This window comes from Anabrus simplex, chromosome 6, assembly GCF_040414725.1.
Source record: "Anabrus simplex isolate iqAnaSimp1 chromosome 6, ASM4041472v1, whole genome shotgun sequence".
NCBI classification, from domain to species: Eukaryota; Metazoa; Arthropoda; class Insecta; order Orthoptera; family Tettigoniidae; genus Anabrus; species Anabrus simplex.
In genome coordinates, this window is record NC_090270.1 from 247,320,690 (window position 1) to 247,339,327 (window position 18,638).

Here is an 18,638-nt window from a genome sequence, read left to right on the forward strand (position 1 = left end):
ACAGTTGCCAACTCTGGCAAATAATACCCCTTACAATTGAGCATACATAATCCCTTCAGCATACCCACAACTACACACCTCACCTCAAAAACTACATGTGGTTAAGCATAAGAGAGGGCCAAGAGCCTATACTTTGCCACTTTATGAATGTATAAATAATAAACAAAACAATGCCTCATTAACAAACGATATACACTAAAACTAAGCATATTTTCTCCCACATACATACCCACTATGACAGAACCACACCTGGCACCACTGCCTCACTGGGATATGATACCCACAGACAAAATAACTCGTACACCAGTACTATGCATTTCATTATTATATCTACCCAACTGTTCAAATTATAAAAACTTAAGCTGTCTTCCAACTTGTTTGTAACACCCCACACCAATTTATCAGCTAAGAGCTTGAAATACAGAGGCACTTCAGAGCCTTTCTGGACACATGCCAAATGAACAGTTATTTCTTAAAAGTTATTCATTTTTTAGGTCTCTGCAGACATCCCACCTAAAAGGTCAGAACTGTCCCCAATCCCTTACCTCAACAGCTGCTGACCCTATACAAAATTATGACTTAAAAGAAATACATCATTGACAATTCAGAAACAGAAATATTTGGAAAACTTACCTCCAGGTGCTCTATAATTAACAGGTCGTTTGATCTTCAGGACTTGACCTTTAAACTCGACTCCATTGAGAGCTAATGCTTGTGTGGCTTCGTCGGTGCAGCGGAACTGTCAAGAAATGTGTTTAAATTACCTTCATTTTCAACATATTAAATGGATATGACAACTTGAATAAACAGCTGAGTCACCAGTCCTGAATATATTATGCTGAGAGAGGTACCAATATAATCATATAAAAATAATTGAGAATCTACCATAATTTATATCCTTAAGAGTGATCTTTGCTGGCAGGACCTAGTGTTTACAGTGCACTAAGTCTTCTGCCTAGGCTAGAGCAATTTTGTTACCTTCACTGAACTGTCTCTGTCTTATCCTTGGCTTTGACAATATGAAAGTAACTGAGGTGTGAGCAATGTTAGTAATGCCACTCCTTTTGCAGCCAGTCCCTGTTATGATTGGTATGAAAATGTTGCTCATAGGGTCAGTTGTTGCATTCATTTCAGTGGGCTTGACACTGATATGTAATAGCAACTTCTGGCTCAGTGAGGAAAGCAACGGGAAACTACATCACTCCTCATTTCCCTAGTACGCCTCTTCAGTGATGCCTAGGCCATCTATGACACCTGATGGAGTTGCTGAGGATCCAAACAGCCTTTGGACTGAGGACTGAACATATATACAAGAGTCAGAGAAAGGTAACATACATTACGTAGAGTAGAGTCTGGTAATTTGATCTAATTGGAGCTGACACTATCCGAATTACAAAACAAAATCAGATTATACGGAAATAAATCACAGAGTAATGAGTACAAAAAGTTAAACAATACAATACATGTTTGTTAGATATAGCCTAGGCCAGGGATGGCGAACCATTTCCAACTAGTGTGCCGTTTTAAGTCTGGTTTATTATTCTCAGGTGTCTGCTGTGCCACTTGTTATTTTCTTTTAAAAATTGGATACAAACCCCTCCCCATCCCGACTTCCTTTCCTAACTCCCAATTATGTTTAATAATAACATTTTATGTATATTATGTTATTTATTTATGTATTTATTTATTTACTAGATATATATAACTTGTAAATGCATTTGATTGCATGTTCTGTGGTCGTACTTTGCAAATATTGCAAAAATACATTTTAAACATTTAAGTTTTAAGAATACCTAACATTAAGCACCCATTATAACACACTTTGTCATTAAATATTATGAGATATAAAAATTAAAAAAATACTAATATTGCCAATGGACTGTAAGTGAAATATCATTCTCACATTTAGTGTGAGACTTTTTGCTGAATCTTAGTAGCAATGTAATTTATGTTAGGTTCATAACTTATGACTTTTCGGAAAGGAGGAAAGAATGCATTAAAAGACCAACTGTACCTAGAAGGAAACAAATTAGCAATTGTGAACAAATTCAAATACCTGGGCATTTGTCTCCAGACGACTCGGACCACCTTCTCTATACATGTTAAAGAAAAAGTAACAGCAGCGATTAGAGCCATGAAAGACATTCCAAGCCCGTAAAAATTGTCTTTGTCCACAGCAATGAAACTTTTTCAAGCGAAAATAATTCCAATTTTGACATATGTAATAGAAATTATATGGGACCATTTAAAAGTATATGATCTGGAAACTCTAGAAAAAGTGAAAGCTTCATTTCTTAAGAGAACACTTGGTGTTTCACAATTCACTCGATTGAGACTTGTATATGTCCTAACGAAAGAAGACTAATTCAAGAAATCAGAAATACTATGCAACTACCATCAACGACTGCCCTCCAAAATGCATTAAGAAAGCGAGAACAAAAACAAACTGACATTTGGTGCGAGTTTTATACCACTGACGCCATGACAAATAAGGCGTGGACACAGTGTAACTACGAGTTAAGACATGTGGTGACCCGGTATGCTTGTCATGGTTTCCATCATGTAGTCTGCACTAATAAGAGATTCCATGATCCTTGTGACTCATGTGTATGCGAACTGTGTGGTGAAAGTTGTCACAGATATCACTTGCAGTTTCGCAAAAAGAGAAACAAATCATTGTGTACTTATGCTAAACACTGACGCACATTGTGCGCAGTTCTTTTAATAATAACTTATCGTCTTCAATACCATACAAGATGCACTTAGGTCTGAACTAAGACTGTTTCCCTAACAGTCGATTTCACAATGCAAATTGAAGAAAATACTGTAGCTGCTCACAGGCGTATGATGACCCAAACAAAATAAGTAGTGCTATAGCAAGTTTCTTCATGGTCGGAAACTTGTAGGAAGCTGTTCCACTGTTAATTATTAAGTTCTCTGCCTTCTGGAGAGAGTATTCACTAACAACACACTCGATTTTCACCAATGATTCACCAAGTCCTACGAATTTGTTCACCCATCTATTGCTTTCTTGAAGGTCAATCAAGTCCATTTCTAAATGGTCAAGATCTAACCAGTCACAATGCGCAATATGAGGTTTTGGAATTAAAGGTCAAGATCTAACCAGTCACAATGCGCAATATGAGGTTTTGGAATTAAATGCAATGTTTTCTCCAAGTCACGAAATTGGTAAAATCTCTTGGAAACGATTTGTTTTGAATTTTGTAAGATGTCCACATCATTCTTATAATAATTTTTGGGTCTTCAAAAGTTACGTGATATGGAAAATTTGACATCAATTCAAGTTGTACTTTAAGTGAAGGGAAGTACTAATGTCTTTGTTTCAACATCCCTGATGAATACTTTTAAGTTTTCTCTGAAATAATTTTATGATCTCAAACAATCTCTAGTGTGTCCTTTTCCTTGCAGTTCTCTATTCACTGCTGTAAAGTCACGGAGAAACATTAAATTGCACAGCCAAATAGGGTCCGTGAGTTTTGGGAATTCTTCCTGCGCATAGGGCTTCCTGGTGAAACACGCAATAGAACCGTAAAGTGGGGTGTTTAACTTCTTCTTTAAGAAATTTCACAAATCCATTATAAATACCCGCCATACTTTGGGCAGTATCAGTTGTCACAGACACAATTTTCTATAAGTTAAACCCCATTTTAATAAAAGTACTTGCTTCACTTTGTTCATTATGTCATGAAGAAGCAAATTTTGTGCAAGAGCTCGACAAACCTCTGGAGTACTTGCCCACAACTCAACCAGGAAACATTATTGTACATTACAAGTCCACCATATCGAGATTACACTTCATGTAACATCTTCGAGAACTGTTGATTATTTTAGAGCATGTCCAAGTTCACAATTTTAGTTACCACCGAGAGTACATTTTCATACAAATTCATACCTTCTTTCACGCATAGGGCTTCCTGGTGAAACATGCAATGGAACCGTAAAAAATGAGGTGTTTAATTTCTTAAGAAATTTCACAAACCCGTTATGAATACTCGCCATATTTGGCCAGCATCAGTTGTCATAGACACAATTCTCTATAAGTCAAACTCCATTTTAATACAAGTTCTTTCTTCACTTCGTTCATTGTCTATTCTGTTGTAGCTTGTATGCTAAGAAATTTAACTAATTCCTTCCTCATCAAATTTCCACATCCGTGCTTTCATCAAGACATCCAATATATCTGAGAGTTATCCAAATCAGCTGTTAATTGCTCCGAAACATCTTCACTCATTCTTATTATTCTATCCCTGACAGTATTTCTGCTGGTGGCATTTATTTAATTCTGTTAATTATTTGTCGTTTGTTATTAAAGTCCTCAAATAATGTATCAGACATCAATATGAAAGCCTCCTTCAAGAACTCACTGTCAGAAAGTGGTTTCCCATGCTGAACTATATAGTGAGACAGATGAAAACTAGACGCACTGATATTATTCCTTGACCTGAAAGATGATACAAAAGAACTAGTTTGTTCAATTTTTTCATGGAACGAACGCTCTTCTTTCTTCATTTGGCATGGAACAAACATCTGAATGATTCGTCTCGAAATGACGGTTTACATTAAGCGTGCGGGATACAACTGTTTCCAAACACAGGTAACACAAAGCTTAATTGTTTCTTTCTACCACTACAAATTCCCTTGTCTACTGTTCTTGAAAAATCCGGCCACTACCTTTGTTATGTTCCTGTTTTGTTTTGTTTTTCCGGCACCAAACACAAGTTTGCGAGGTCCATATACAAAACCACCAGAAAACGATATTCAATAAACAGTTATACAAGAATAATAACACGCTACTGGCTATCACACAAAATCGGACTTCTGGACCTAGCAATTAAGATTTTTTTTACATGTGAAACACTGAGTATGAGGTGCACAAGATATGTATAGTCTTCTTCTTCTTTTATGACCACATAGGATCACTTTAGTCAGCCCGTCGTTCACGTCTCTTTGAAGGGATTGTTCAGGCTTTGCGGTCCTCCCAGTACTTCTTCAGACACTCCGATCTTCGTGCCCTTTCCCCAGTTGAAAATGTGCGTGTTGTTGGTTTGTTTTGTGTGAGGGTAAAGCGGAGGTTTGTAATCTTGAGTTTTGTATTCAATTTTATCTTATTTGTGGTGTCTTCTGTTGTAAGGCCTATTTCCTTCAGATCCTCTCTTACTTCTCTGATCCATTTACATCCTATTGTGGTATTTTTTGAGACGAGATTGTGTTGTACTAGTTGTTTCAGAAGTCTCGAATCCTGCATCCTCATGATATGTCCAAAGAATCTCAGTCTCCTCTTACGCATAGTATCTGTAATGGGTTCTAGCTCTTTGTACATGACTTTGTTAAGTATTAACCGCCACTGTCCATCTTTCTGGTATTTTTTGCTGATGCAGGTTCTTCCAATCCTCCTTTCAATTTTCTGAAGTCTGTCAGTCTTTGATTGTTTATTCAGGTAAAAGAGTGTTTCTGCTGCATATGTAGCTTCCGGTCTTATAACTGTGTTGTAGTGTTTTATTTTTGTATTTATTGAAGACATTTCTTTTTGTAGATATCCCATGTTAATTTTTGTGCTTTAGCTAATCTATTTGTTCTTATTTGGATTGAGATTTTTTCATTTAGGTTATGTGTTATTACTTCTCCAAGATATTTAAATTGAGTTACTATTTTGATTTTATTACCATTTATGGTGACTTCTTTTAGCTGTGTTGGTTTTTGGGGCATAATTTCTGTTTTTTTCAAATGATATTTTGAGGCCAATTTTATTTGCAATATTTTGAAGTTCTGATATCTGGGTTTTTGCTTCTTTTATGCCCACTGCTAGTAATGCTAAATCGTCAGCAAAACCCAGGCAATTTGTTTTGATTTTTCGGCCAATCTTTATTTTGGGGGGACATTTCCTAAACCATTCCCTCATTACCACTTCTAGAGCACGGTTAAATAATAGTGGTGAGAGCCCATCTCCCTGCCGTAGTCCAGTTTTAATTTCAAATGTCTATGATGTTTCACCCCTAAACTTCACTTTTGATTTGGTGTTGGCGAGAGTCAATTTTATCATGTTTATTAATTTGGGGTGTAGTCCAAGGTGTCTTAAAATTTTAAACAGAGATTCTCTATGGATGCAATCATAAGCTTTCTTGAAATCTATAAATGTTATCACCACATCTCTGTTTCTTCTCCTGTTATAGTCCATTATCAACTTAAGACTCATGATCTGATCAGGACAGCTCCTCCAGGGTCTGAAACCTCCTTGATATTCACCTAGTTCTTTCTCAAGTTGTAAACTTATCCTATTAAGGATGATTATTGAAAATATTTTGTATGTTATGTCTAGGAGCGAGATTCCCCTGTAGTTATTAGGGTCGGTTTTGTCTCCTTTTTTGTGCAGTGGATGAATGAGGGCTGTTGTCCAGTATTCTGGTAGTTCTTCTTTAATCCAGATAGAGACAAGTTGTTGATGGAGGGCAACTTTTGCTGATGTTCCTGCATATTTCCAGATTTCCGCAAAGGTCTGATCTTCTCCTGGCGCTTTGTAGTTTTTTCATTTATTCAGAGCTTGGTAGACTTCCTTTGTTGTAGGGGGATTGATGTTCTCTGGTGATGTTTTTATCGGGGTGCTGGTGTCCAAATGAAGGAGTTCTGTAGGTTCCTCACAATTTAAAAGCTTGTTGAAATGTTTAGCCAGAATTTCTGCATTGTCTTTATTGTTATGGGCCAGCTTACCATCTTCATCCTTCATCAGTAGGGTCGGGGGTTCATATTTTTGGAGCTGCTTTCTGAAGGTTTTGTAGTAGTCCCTTGATTGAGTTTTATTGAATTGTTCTTCAATTAACTGCAGGGTGTCCTTATGTTGTCTTTTTATTCTTCTTAAGACTTGGATAGTTTCTTTTCTCTGTTTTACTAGCTTTTGATAGGATTTTTCTGTTTTTTGGGACTGATGTAATAGCCATGCCTGATGTCTTTTCTCCACTGTTTCATCACATTCACTGTTCCACCATTGGTGTTTTTTACGTGGTTTAATTGGAGCCAGGTCTTCTGCAATTTGTTTACGGTTGTGTACTAAGTCTTCAAGTTTATCTGTGATTTTTATTTTTTCAGTTGCTTTCTGGTAATTTTTGTTGTTGATTAACTGGGTAGGATCTATTTTTCTTTTAGTTTCAAGGGCTTGCTTTTGTTGTCTCCTCTGGGGAGTGAGTTTAATTTTAATTTTAACTACGCAGTGATCTGAACCTGTGTCTATTCCTCGGAGGACTTTGACATTATAGATATCTTTGTGGTGGTATTTGTCCATGCAGACGTGATCCAGTTGCCATTCTCCTTTAGCGTAGTCAGGGTGTTTCCATATTTTGAGTTTTTGAGGTTTCCTCTTAAAACATGTAGATTTTGAGATTAAATTATGGTTTCTACACAGGTCAACTAGTCTCTCTCCATTCTTATTTGTTTTCTTGTGTGCGGGCCATTTTCTGATGATGTCACAGTATTTTCTTTCTCTGCCTAGTTGAGCGTTGAAGTCGCCTATTAATAATTTTATATGGTGTTTGGGGATGTTATCTATGGTCTGGTCCAATAGATCCCAAAATTCTCCTTTTTCCTCCCGGTCTTTTGATGAGTTGTTTTTATCATTAGTGGGAGCATGGCATTTATTATAGTACAGAATTTATTAGATGCCTTTAAGGTGAGCGTTGAGAGTCGTGGAGACTGTGATCTGAATTCTTGAACTGAGTTTATTATTTTAAGGCTGACCAAAAATCCTGTTCCAAACTGTGGGGCATTCTTCATCACTCTCTTCCCGGGTATACCTTTATAAAGTCTGTACCCTTGAGATTCCAAGGCATCCTGGTCAGTGTTTCTAATTTCCTGCAATCCCATGATAAGAATTTTGTGTTGGTCCATTATGTCGGTGATCACTTTTAGTTTAACGGTTTGCACGAGTGTCTATAGTCTATATCTATAGTAGTATGTATAGTCTATAGCACAAGACGCATATAAAAACATTAACAGGCTATGTTTATGTGGCGTATTACCGAAATCGTGGTTGCATGTCGGCTAGTGACGCATGGCATAGGTTCACCATCCCTGGCCTAGGCTATCATTATCGAGTTTAAAAGAAATTGTCTGAATTCTTTAAAATAGCTTTAAAACAGAGCCTCCTTTCAGAGCAGCAATGTCACACCACTGTATAAGAAGCTTCTGCTTGCTGCTTAACGTAATACAATGCTCGGTAAGTCATCACTGGTGTACGGCAGTCCTTACAGGTACTTCTTAGTTGTCATTGACTCTGGCAGATTCATTTCAATCATTTCAACAATCATTTCAACAACTGAAACATCAGTTAAGGCCAGGAATAACGTATAGGTGTACTCATTACTGTCTGCAATAACGGTCAGCATGCCCCAGCTGTCACTGGTTGGAGTTATTTTTCTGACACAAAGTCATAAATCTGACAGACACATGAACACAACTGCTGAAAAGACAAAGAAACAGCAAGAGGACTACTCAAAAATCAGCCTAAAGGTACCTGTTAATTGGTCGTAGTGGAGTGGGGGCAGGGTTCTTTATAAATGTGCATCATACACAAAAAACATACTAGTGAGACACACACAAACGGGGGCTTTACTGTATTTTGTAGAAACTTAATTTTTATTAAGACTGGCTGGAATTATACATAACCTCAAACTAAAAGGGCTCCACTGTAGTCTCTTAGACCACACATATGATAGGAAGAAAATTATGTGAAAATATTTTCCCTTACACCCCAAGAGGCTAGCAAACAGGTTGGAAGGGAGAGTGGGGGACACAACAGCTGAGTAGTTACATTATAAATTTCATATTTGATTTGTATTGACAAGAATTCATACTGCTTCAAGATTAAGAAAGGGTCCACCCATTCAATACAAGTTCAAAGCCATAGTAGATTTTTAAATTTAAATAGTCACCAATACTAGGTTCAATCTTCCAAGAGGTCATCTTCAGCCAGTGACATAGTAAAATACATAATTAGCAAGATTTAAATCAGCAAAAACACTCAATGAAAACAGAAATATCATAAAATGAAAAATGGCTCACAATAATGAAACATATGACATAAAAACATTGAAGTACTCTTCTAAATATCTTTTGTGTCAATTTATTTATATTTTATACATATATTAAGACTAAACCATGGGGTTTTTTTTTTTTTTGCTATTTTGTTTTACATCGCACTGACACAGATATGTATTATGGCGACGAGTAAAACCATGTGCTTTAAAGTCCATTAAGTCATGAGGAATGTCTATGAAAAACTAACTGAATAATGGGACACTTATGATATAACCACTGAGATGCTTAAAATACATTCAGAAGTTTGTAGATAAACACCAGTACAGAGGTTCAACAGTTGTTATAAGGAAGGAGCTTATGTAAAGCATAAGTTAAATGATTGTAGAAGGATGTCTCCTTGATGTTATCTAATGTACTAATTTGGCATAGGGGGACATCTTAACAAGAAGACGCTTAAAAGGTGAGACTCAATACTACACTGCTGGGGAAAAAAAAATAAAAAATTAGTACACCTGGAAAGACAACATCGATTTTGATCCGATGATAGGAGATGCCACCTGGGGGATATTAGATGTACTGATAATTGTTTCAACGTCGTCCACCAACAGATAGCGTAGTGACAATAGCTGCCAAAGCGCCATCTGCATGTACAGTTTAATAGTGAATGTTTACAGCCATAAGGCTCAGTGTGATACTCCGGCTCCATGGCTAAATGGTTAGCGTGCTGGCCTTTGGTCACAGGGGTCCTGGGTTCGATTCCCGGCAGGGTCGGGAATTTTAACCATAATTGGTTAATTTCGCTGACGTGGGGGCTGGGTGTATGTGTTGTCTCCATCATCATTTCATCCTCATCACGACGCGCAGGTCGCCTACGCGTGTCAAATTAAAAGACCTGCATCTGGCAAGCTGAACTTGTCTTCGGACACTCCCGGCACTAAAAGCCATACGCCATTTCATTTTCTTTTTTGCTCAGTGTGTTGTAAAAGTGTGAAGCAAACAGGAGCCATGCCACGGAGGTGCACCCGTGCTTCCTACAGCCAACTGAGTGAATTTGACAGGGGTAAAATTGTGGCCTTCCGAGTGGCGCGGGATGGTCCTTTGGAGAGTTGCTACACAAGCTGGACGTGCTGCTTTAGTTGTGCAACGATGCTGGTTGCAATGCTCATGTGAACATTCTCACACCCGTAGACTAGGTTCTGGGTGTCCAGCAGCATAGACGTCTACCAAGATCGTCGTATTGTAAGGGCAGCAGTGGCAGGTCGTAGAGCTACCACAGCGCAGATAAGAGGGTTTGTGAGCCCAAAAGTGTCAATATGAACTGTTGTCAACTGGTTACTAGCAGTAAGACTATGAGCACGCACACCTCTAGCCGGTCTTACACTAATGTCACAGCATCGATGTGCACGGCTCGACTGGTGCAGTCAAAGGATCATTTAGAAGATGGAATGGCAGGCCGTGGTCTTCAGCGATTAAAGCAGATTCTTCCTGCACGCAAGTGATGGTCGTTTGTGCGTACGACGTAGACCTGGCGAGCGCTGTCTCGTAAAGTGCATTCGTCCAAGACATACTGGCCTTATGGTCTGCGGTGCAGTGAACTACATCTCTCGTTCATCTTTGGTGTTTATGTAGGGAACGCTGACCAACGCTCAGCACATGCAGAATGTTGTAAGACCCATTCTTTTGCCATTCTTGCAACAGGAAGGTGATGTGTTGTTCCAACAGGATAATGCTCCCCCACACACTGCGCGTGAAACTCAACGGGCTCTGCAAGATGTGCAGCGACTTCCCTGGCAAGCACGATCTCCGGACTTGTCTCCCATCGAGCTCGTGTGGGATATGATGGGACAACAACTGACACGTGCGACTCATCAACCCACAACTCTTGCAAAAGTACGTGAACAGATCGAACAGGCATGGAATAACGTATCCCAAAGACAGTATTTGCCATCTGTATGATCGAATGGATGCCAGAATCAGCGCCTGCATTGCCGCCAGTGGAGGATATACCACGTACTAATATGGGTGTTTCAGCATGAATTGACACCTGGTACCTCAGTACCGCTTGAGCTATTGATCTGTAAATGTAATCATTTCACGTACTCTATATGCACTGTTTCAACAATAAATCTTGAGTGAATAGGAAAACTCTAAGAGGGTGTACTATTATTTTTTTTCCAGAAGTGTATTTTAAAGTAACCTAAGAACTGTTGACAATTATGGATCCAATGAGTTGTAAAAAAATCCGGTAACGTGCCTGGAAAATGAAAAAAAAAAAGGTGGGTGGGTGGAAAGGTAAAATATCAGGAATTAAGTTCGTTCACATTGCGGTGCTTCAAACGCGCCCCTTCACTCAGATACCGTGTGACATACTGAATATTTGACTGGAGGCAGACTAGCGTTGGGAGGGGGCAGAGAAGTGCAAGAGACTGAAGGGATGAGCCCATAGATGAGTCTTTTGAGTTGCTTGTTATATTTGATTTACGTTCCTTGTAAGGGAGGGTAACGACATCAAAAGGTATCTTAGATATATCAGAAATTTCATTGAGATTAAGGCTGGGATTAGAATACTGGTTTAAATGTATGTAACAGTTTTCCAGAATGTTTTGCAAGGAACCATTTTTTTGCAATTTTTGAAATATCCAGATCTTGTTCTACTGATGAGGAAGCATAGTTAAAATCAGACATATATTGGCACCTTGCAGAAAAAGGATTATGTTTTTTAGCATTAACATGCTCCAAACAGAGAATTCCTTCCTGTTTCTGTGATACAGGAGAAGAAATTTCAATCTACAATGCTTGGATTAATCACTTCAAGAATAGATAAAAAATTGAACATAAGAACTAAAGTTTTAATATTCATGTCCTATTCCTATGTATGACAAACAGGAAAAAGAAAACCATGCTTGAGTGACTTATGGACCATGTTCCTAAAATTTATAACACTGACCACAGTAGACTTTCATGAAATGAAAGCAAAACAGACTATCTTCTGATGGTGAGAAGCATAAATATATGGTAGCTAAATCACCATATTGGCCTGAATACAGGACTGCCACACACATAAGATGAACCCCTAGAGTGATTCCCTATCCCAAGTCACATCCCTCACATCTTTGCAGATGCACTGCTCTTATTTGAGAATACTGTAATATACTTCACAATCCCATGCGAACCATGTGACCTTGCCGTGGTGGGGAGGCTTGAAGCAGATAGCCGAGCCACAGGTGCAACCATATCGGATGGGTATCTGCTGAGAGATCAGACTAACGAATTGTTCGCTGAAAGGGGAGTAGCAGCCTTTCGGAAGTTGCAAGGGTGGCAGTCTAGATGATTAATATGGCCTTGTAATAATACTCAACATGGCTTAGCTGTGTTAATACTGCTACACGGCTGAAAGCAACCGGAAACTACAGCTGTAACTAACTCCCGAGGACATGCATCTCTCTCTGTATGAATGATGCACTGATGACGGCTTACTCCCGGGTAAAATATTCCAGAGGTAAAATAGTCCCCCATTCGGATTTCCGGGTGGGGACTACACGAGAGGGGGTGATCATCAGGAAGATGGATACTGACATTCTGCAAGTCAGAGCGTGGAATGTTAGAAGTTTGAATCGTTGTGGAAGGTTAGAGAATCTGAAAAGGGAGATGCATAGACTAAAGTTAGATGTAGTTTGTATAAGTGAAGTACGTTGGCAGGAAGAACAGGATTTTTGGTCAGGTGACTACAGAATTATGAACACAAAATCAAACAGGGAAATGCAGAAGTTGGATTAATAATGAATAAAAAGACAGGGCAGCGGGTAAGCTAGTATGACCAGTATAGTGAAAGAATTATTGTTGTCAAGATAGACACCAAACCAATGCCCAATGTTCATTTGCAACATTTTGAGCACCATAGCACTTCGCCTAATTCAACCACACATCATAGTATTAATTATATATTCATAATGTTCTTACTGCTTTGAAACATGTTTTAGGATTTCGTTAAACATTGTGTATTGTTTAAATATGGCTGTTGATGACCCCGAATAGGGTTGAAACTAGTCCCATGTCATGTAAATACATGCATTGTAAATATAATTATGTACTGAATTGGTGGAAAACTTTTCTGTTTATAATTTTTATGTATACCAGAGGAGGGCGGAGAATATGTTGTGTGCTACTGAAGTGAGTAGGTTCCCACGTTGAGCAGACAAAGATCGAAATGGTTTTGCTTTTTCTTGAACGATAATGCATAAATCTGTATTTGTGATGTGTAATGCTGCGTTATGACACGTGTATATCGCATATATATTACCGTATTTACTGGTGTATTACACCCCTTTTTTACCCCACTTTTACAACAAACAAAGTAAAGGGGTCCAATGTGCAATAACCTCAAATTTTGTGCAGTGAACACATGACTTCTAGGCTATAAAGAACTATAAATTATGCATGTGAACATTCTTCACTATTCTTTAACAAACTTATGGGTGTATTTGTATTATACCGGCTATTTTAGTTGGAAGGCAGTCTTTTTAAATGTAAAAAGAATAAATGGTGAACACGACATTTAAGCCTATCTATAAAGTAAATACAAGTTAGTCAGTTTTAGTTAGGTCCTACCCATACCACGTCATTAGTTTCATCTCATTAATTTCTGTCATAAGGTTGACGTCAGGAAGGGCATACGGTCGTAAAAACTCGCTAAGAAGATTCGTCTCACTTTATACTCGACCCCGTACAGAAAAGGGATAAGGGTATTGTATTATCATAATTATGCAATATTGATACAAAATAACTTAATGGCCAGTCATTGGCTTTGTCAGTTGAGTAGCAGCCGTACCACACAGCAAACCTCACAGTAAACCTGATCACTGCTTTGATTTAGCTGCCTCTGTGGATCAGTTGGTAGAGTGTTGGCCTTCGGGTCCCAAGATAGCGGGTTCAAACCCGGCAGAAGTAGTCGGATTTTTGAAAGGCGGAAAAAAGTCCGTTAGACACTCCATGTCGTACGATGTCGGCATGTAAAAGATCTCTGGCGACACATTTGGTGTTTACCTGAAAAAATTCATTAAAATCTCAGCCATAGATGCCCAAGAGAGTTTTGGTTTACTCGGTCTGCCATCTAGTGGACCTAGAGTAAAACGGAACGTCGAAATTGACGAGCAGACAGCCAGATGGCGTCAAATTGAAATATCTGCACACGGTAGCTGAGGCCATATGATTATTATTATTATTATTATTATTATTATTATTATTATTATTATTATTATTATTATTATTATTGCTTTGATTTGAGTTGCACCGCCAAGTACCCTGCTACCGGCGTGTTGTCATTCCGAGTGACGTCATCTTCACTGCCATCTCGTCAGCCATGCACTGCAATCGAGAGCATTCAAGGTCCCGTCTTTTTGAACCTTTTAAAAATAGTTTCATTCCTGACTATAGAGTCCAAACAGTGTGAATATATTCCCGAAAGGTTTCTGGAGATGGTCTCTGATATTCCCAGTTGGTGTAAGTGTAGTAGAAGCCACTCCTTCCGAATAAAGCTGTGCTGTAGAAAGCGTGCCAAACCACTAGCTGATAACTACAACTAGCACATGTTACGATTTGTACTTCCGAATGTAATACATAATGACTGGAAACATTATTTTGATAACCGGCTGCTGAAAGACAGACCCTTATTTTTAAGTGTATTTCATACTTATTCTCTACATTTATCACATCAGGATTTACCTAAATCAGCTATAAATAAGATAAGAGAGACCGCATTGTTTAGGTTAGGTATGCTACTGCCTGGATAGTGCCTAAAGTTCCACAACCGAAAGAATGAAAATAAATAACACAAAATTTTGCCGCATTTATGGATATCTACAGGTGTGGCGGTAAGGCGTTTCATTATCACAATGTGTAATTCCGTACGTTCGTTGTCTCCATTTTTTTTATTAACGCATAGCCTAGTATGTTTTGTCTGGTGTCTCTGAAATTCGTTAAAAGTAAGTGGGGGCCCAAAGAGGATAGACACAGAAATTTTATTGTTGTTATTAGGTACGTTGGCGAGTAAAACAATCGTTATGATTAGATGGTTTTTTATCATGTCTTGAACTTACCTCTCTCCAAAAAGTACCTATATTGTCCCGAGTTACGAGATATTAAAGGATCACTTTATTAATGATCTCGCCTGCTATATTAATAGCAAACACCGTGAATATTTCTTAACTAAAGTAAACTAGCTCCTCATCCTGAGGTGGTGCAGCTCTTTATAGATACACCCCAAGTGGAGGGGAGTTACATGTACCATTTTTACCACACATCAACCTTCCTGCCATTCGTAAATCTCTGGCAGTACGGTACCGGAAATCACACTCAGACTCCCAAGAACGGCAGCTAAATGTGCCAACCATTATGCTGGCGGACATTCTTAACTACAAAACACAGATATATAGCATGACCACATGACTTTGACGCATGTTTACATTGTGTGGGCCGTACAGACAAAACTATCCACAAATGTGTGCGGTGTCATCAGGGCTGCAATAAGACTTGTACCCGCTTCAAAGCGGAATCATCATTCTCTGACGAACTACACTGGGGGGGGGTGTCTTGTATGCGAGATTTATTTTTTAAAATTTTCTTCATCTCAAAAAGCCAGTGGGGGGGGGGGTCCTAATACATGAGTAAATACGGTAGTTGTTTGCACTTGGTCACAATTAACCTACTTCTGTCAAAAAACATAGGGACCTCCTCAAGGCTTCATGTCTCCATCCAACAGACCATCATCGATAGCATCATATGGCCTAACTCCATACGAACACTGTAGAGAAGTTTGGGATTGAAGTAACATACACGCCATATTAAATCTATTAACATAGATATAACCACTGGATTACAAACCTCAATAAAGTAAAAGTTCTGTCTCTTAGACATGGGACCTGCCAAGATACAGTCTCCCTCGGACTTTGCCAGTTCCTTTTCATGCATCTGCTGGTCAAGAAACACTCTCAGCTCATCCTGGAACAGAGAAAATTCAATGTAAAAAGTGATGACAGGACATACAGTACATCCTGCTTCAAAAAAGAATATGGACTTATGAACAGCAGTGCAAACTCCTACTTCTGATATTTCGATCTTAAGATGAAAATTTTAATTAAAAGAGAAGAACTCCTTCTTTGAATTATGTATCAAAATACAACAAATAATAAGTCAGTAAGATGTTCAAAATCTAATATCTAATTCTTAAAAGAACAACAGAGCAACAAATTTTCACAAGACTGCTAAATGTGTGTTCTAATGCCCAGGTATTTGAATGCAAATATCTATATATATAAAATAAGAGTTTTGTCTGTACATTGCTCGAAATTTGAAAAGAATGGTATTTCTGTATCGATCATGTCCACAGTAACAAGAAAATGCAGTTTTTACTTTTCCATAATTTCTGTCTGTCTGTCTGTCTGTCTGTCTGTCTGTCTGTCTGTCTGTATGTATGTATGTATGTACACGCATCACGAAAAAACGGCTGAAGAGAATTTAATAAAAGCAGTATGTAGAGTCGGGGGGTGAGCCGCTACAATCTAGGCTATAAATTATTTTATTCACGCTGAGTGAAATGGTAGTTTAGGGGAAGGCCTAAAATTCTATTCTCAAATATTTATATTATTAGTGGTCATATCGATAAATACTACATAACTAAAGTTATATATAATTCAATTTCTGATCATTTACGTCATAAGCACTTTTACCATACTGGCTATGATAACACAGATATTCATGAATTTGGATTTTTGGTGCTAAGTCCATATCAACGCCGAGCCCCGACAAAATGGGTAAACAGAATTTAATGAAAATCGGTATATAGAATCGGGGAATAAGAAACTACAGTTTAAGCTATAAACTATGTTATTCACCCTGGGTGAAATGGTAGTTTAGGGGAAGGCACCTAAAATTTAATTTTTAAATACCTATGTTCTTGGTCCTATGGAAAAGTACTACATAACAAAAGTTGTAGAGAATATAATTTCCGATCATTTATGTTTTATTCAGTTTTACCGTACCGAGTATGATAAGAGTGGTACTTCAGAACCAAAAGACAATTAATAATGTGACGGCCTACAATACTGAAAGCGCGTAACATAGATTAACAATAACATTACACTGACCGTTGTTTGTTGTAATGTTCTTTGTCTCTTATGCTGACATTCAACTCCGATAGATGGGATTTCTGCTGCGTACCGAGTATAACCGCCTAACTGAATATTGGCGGGAAATAGTTCCAAGTGTAAATATATGTTGTAAATAAACTGTAGCATTTATTTGTATTGGAAAGGTGGACCCTTTTAAGTTTCTTATCTTCCTTACCTGTGACTGGTGTTAAAATGAAACCTATACACTAGAATAACCGTTTGTAAGAAACTAACATGTTCACTACTGATTTCACTGCCTGTGCACAACCTGCTCACATAACACAATAGGAATAAATTCTTAAAATCTCTTTGAGCTGCTCAAAGATGAAGCGCGAGGGTTTGCTAGACTTCCAGATTCTTCTTCCATCTACTGGCAAAATGTATCACAGAGTTACTTGATTCACGGAGTAACATGACTCTACTCTACTTGATATGTTAACTGGAAAAGCTCCAAAGGAAAGTAGCACGATTTGTTCTGGGTGAATTCCAACAAATAGTCGTGTTACAAAAATTTTGCAAACTCTGGACGGGAAAACTTGGGAATAAGGACACAAGCTGCTCGACTAAGCTGTGTATGTTCCAAGCCGTCTATGGAGAAATGGCGTGGAATGGCATTAGTAGACAATCAAGGTTGTGTGGGGTTTTTCAATGTACAAAAATCATAATATGAAGATAAAATTGGAGTTCAAGAGGAAATATTAGGGCAAATAGTTATTTACAGGAAAAGGACTTAAGAAATGGATAAATTTATCAAGGGAAATGTTTGATAAATTTCAAAGTTCTATGTGCCACCTGGGCAAAAGCCCTAAAAGCAGATCAGTGATGTAATAATTTGGTATTAAGCTACCTGTAAACATTTCTATAATTTAGTATTAGCAATTAATACAAAAATGAATGGTTGCAGGCTATTACTTTTTTGTCCTGTGCAACTGATATCAAAGCAATAGCATGTCTGGAATATTTCTATTGGTCTTACAGATAGTCTAACTAAATTAAGATTATTATTCAGAAGAGAGGGAAATATGTACCTAGGAAGATTTGTATATTAAAAAAAAGAAACATGGAGGCAAGTCGAGTGAGAAACTAAACAGGACTACAAGCAACTACTTACTTCTGTAGTATGAGGTGGAATGTTCCCAACATAGATCCTGTGGGTTACATCATAATGGGAACCTGTAAGTATACATAAATATTAGATATAAGCAACATTCAGATATCTGCCACAAGCATACAAATATACAGAATACTGCATCATGAATATGTGAAAATAATATTCTAGTTCATGGATTCTAAACATTATAGAGAAATAATTCCACTGACAAGGGAACAGATTAGTTGGACAACACATATTTCAAATGAAACTTGAGTGAATATTCAATTATCCTAAAATTAAAGACGATAATCATTTTGAATACTTTTGCTATAATT

The 18,638-nt window shown here is 37.9% G+C and overlaps 1 protein-coding gene across 3 annotated transcripts in view; it reads right to left on the reverse strand.

The window, feature by feature from the left end:
* LOC136876396 (uncharacterized) overlaps nucleotides 1-18,638 on the reverse strand; it is a 291,352-nt gene that overhangs the window by 74,212 nt on the left and 198,502 nt on the right. For all 3 annotated transcript variants that reach the window (XM_067150337.2, XM_067150335.2, XM_067150336.2), the window contains exons 11-13: nucleotides 18,322-18,383; nucleotides 15,925-16,041; nucleotides 634-739 (exon numbers count right to left, since the gene is read on the reverse strand). In XM_067150337.2, coding sequence (XP_067006438.2) covers nucleotides 634-739; nucleotides 15,925-16,041; nucleotides 18,322-18,383 — 285 coding nt within the window. The remainder of the gene's footprint in view (nucleotides 1-633; nucleotides 740-15,924; nucleotides 16,042-18,321; nucleotides 18,384-18,638) is intronic.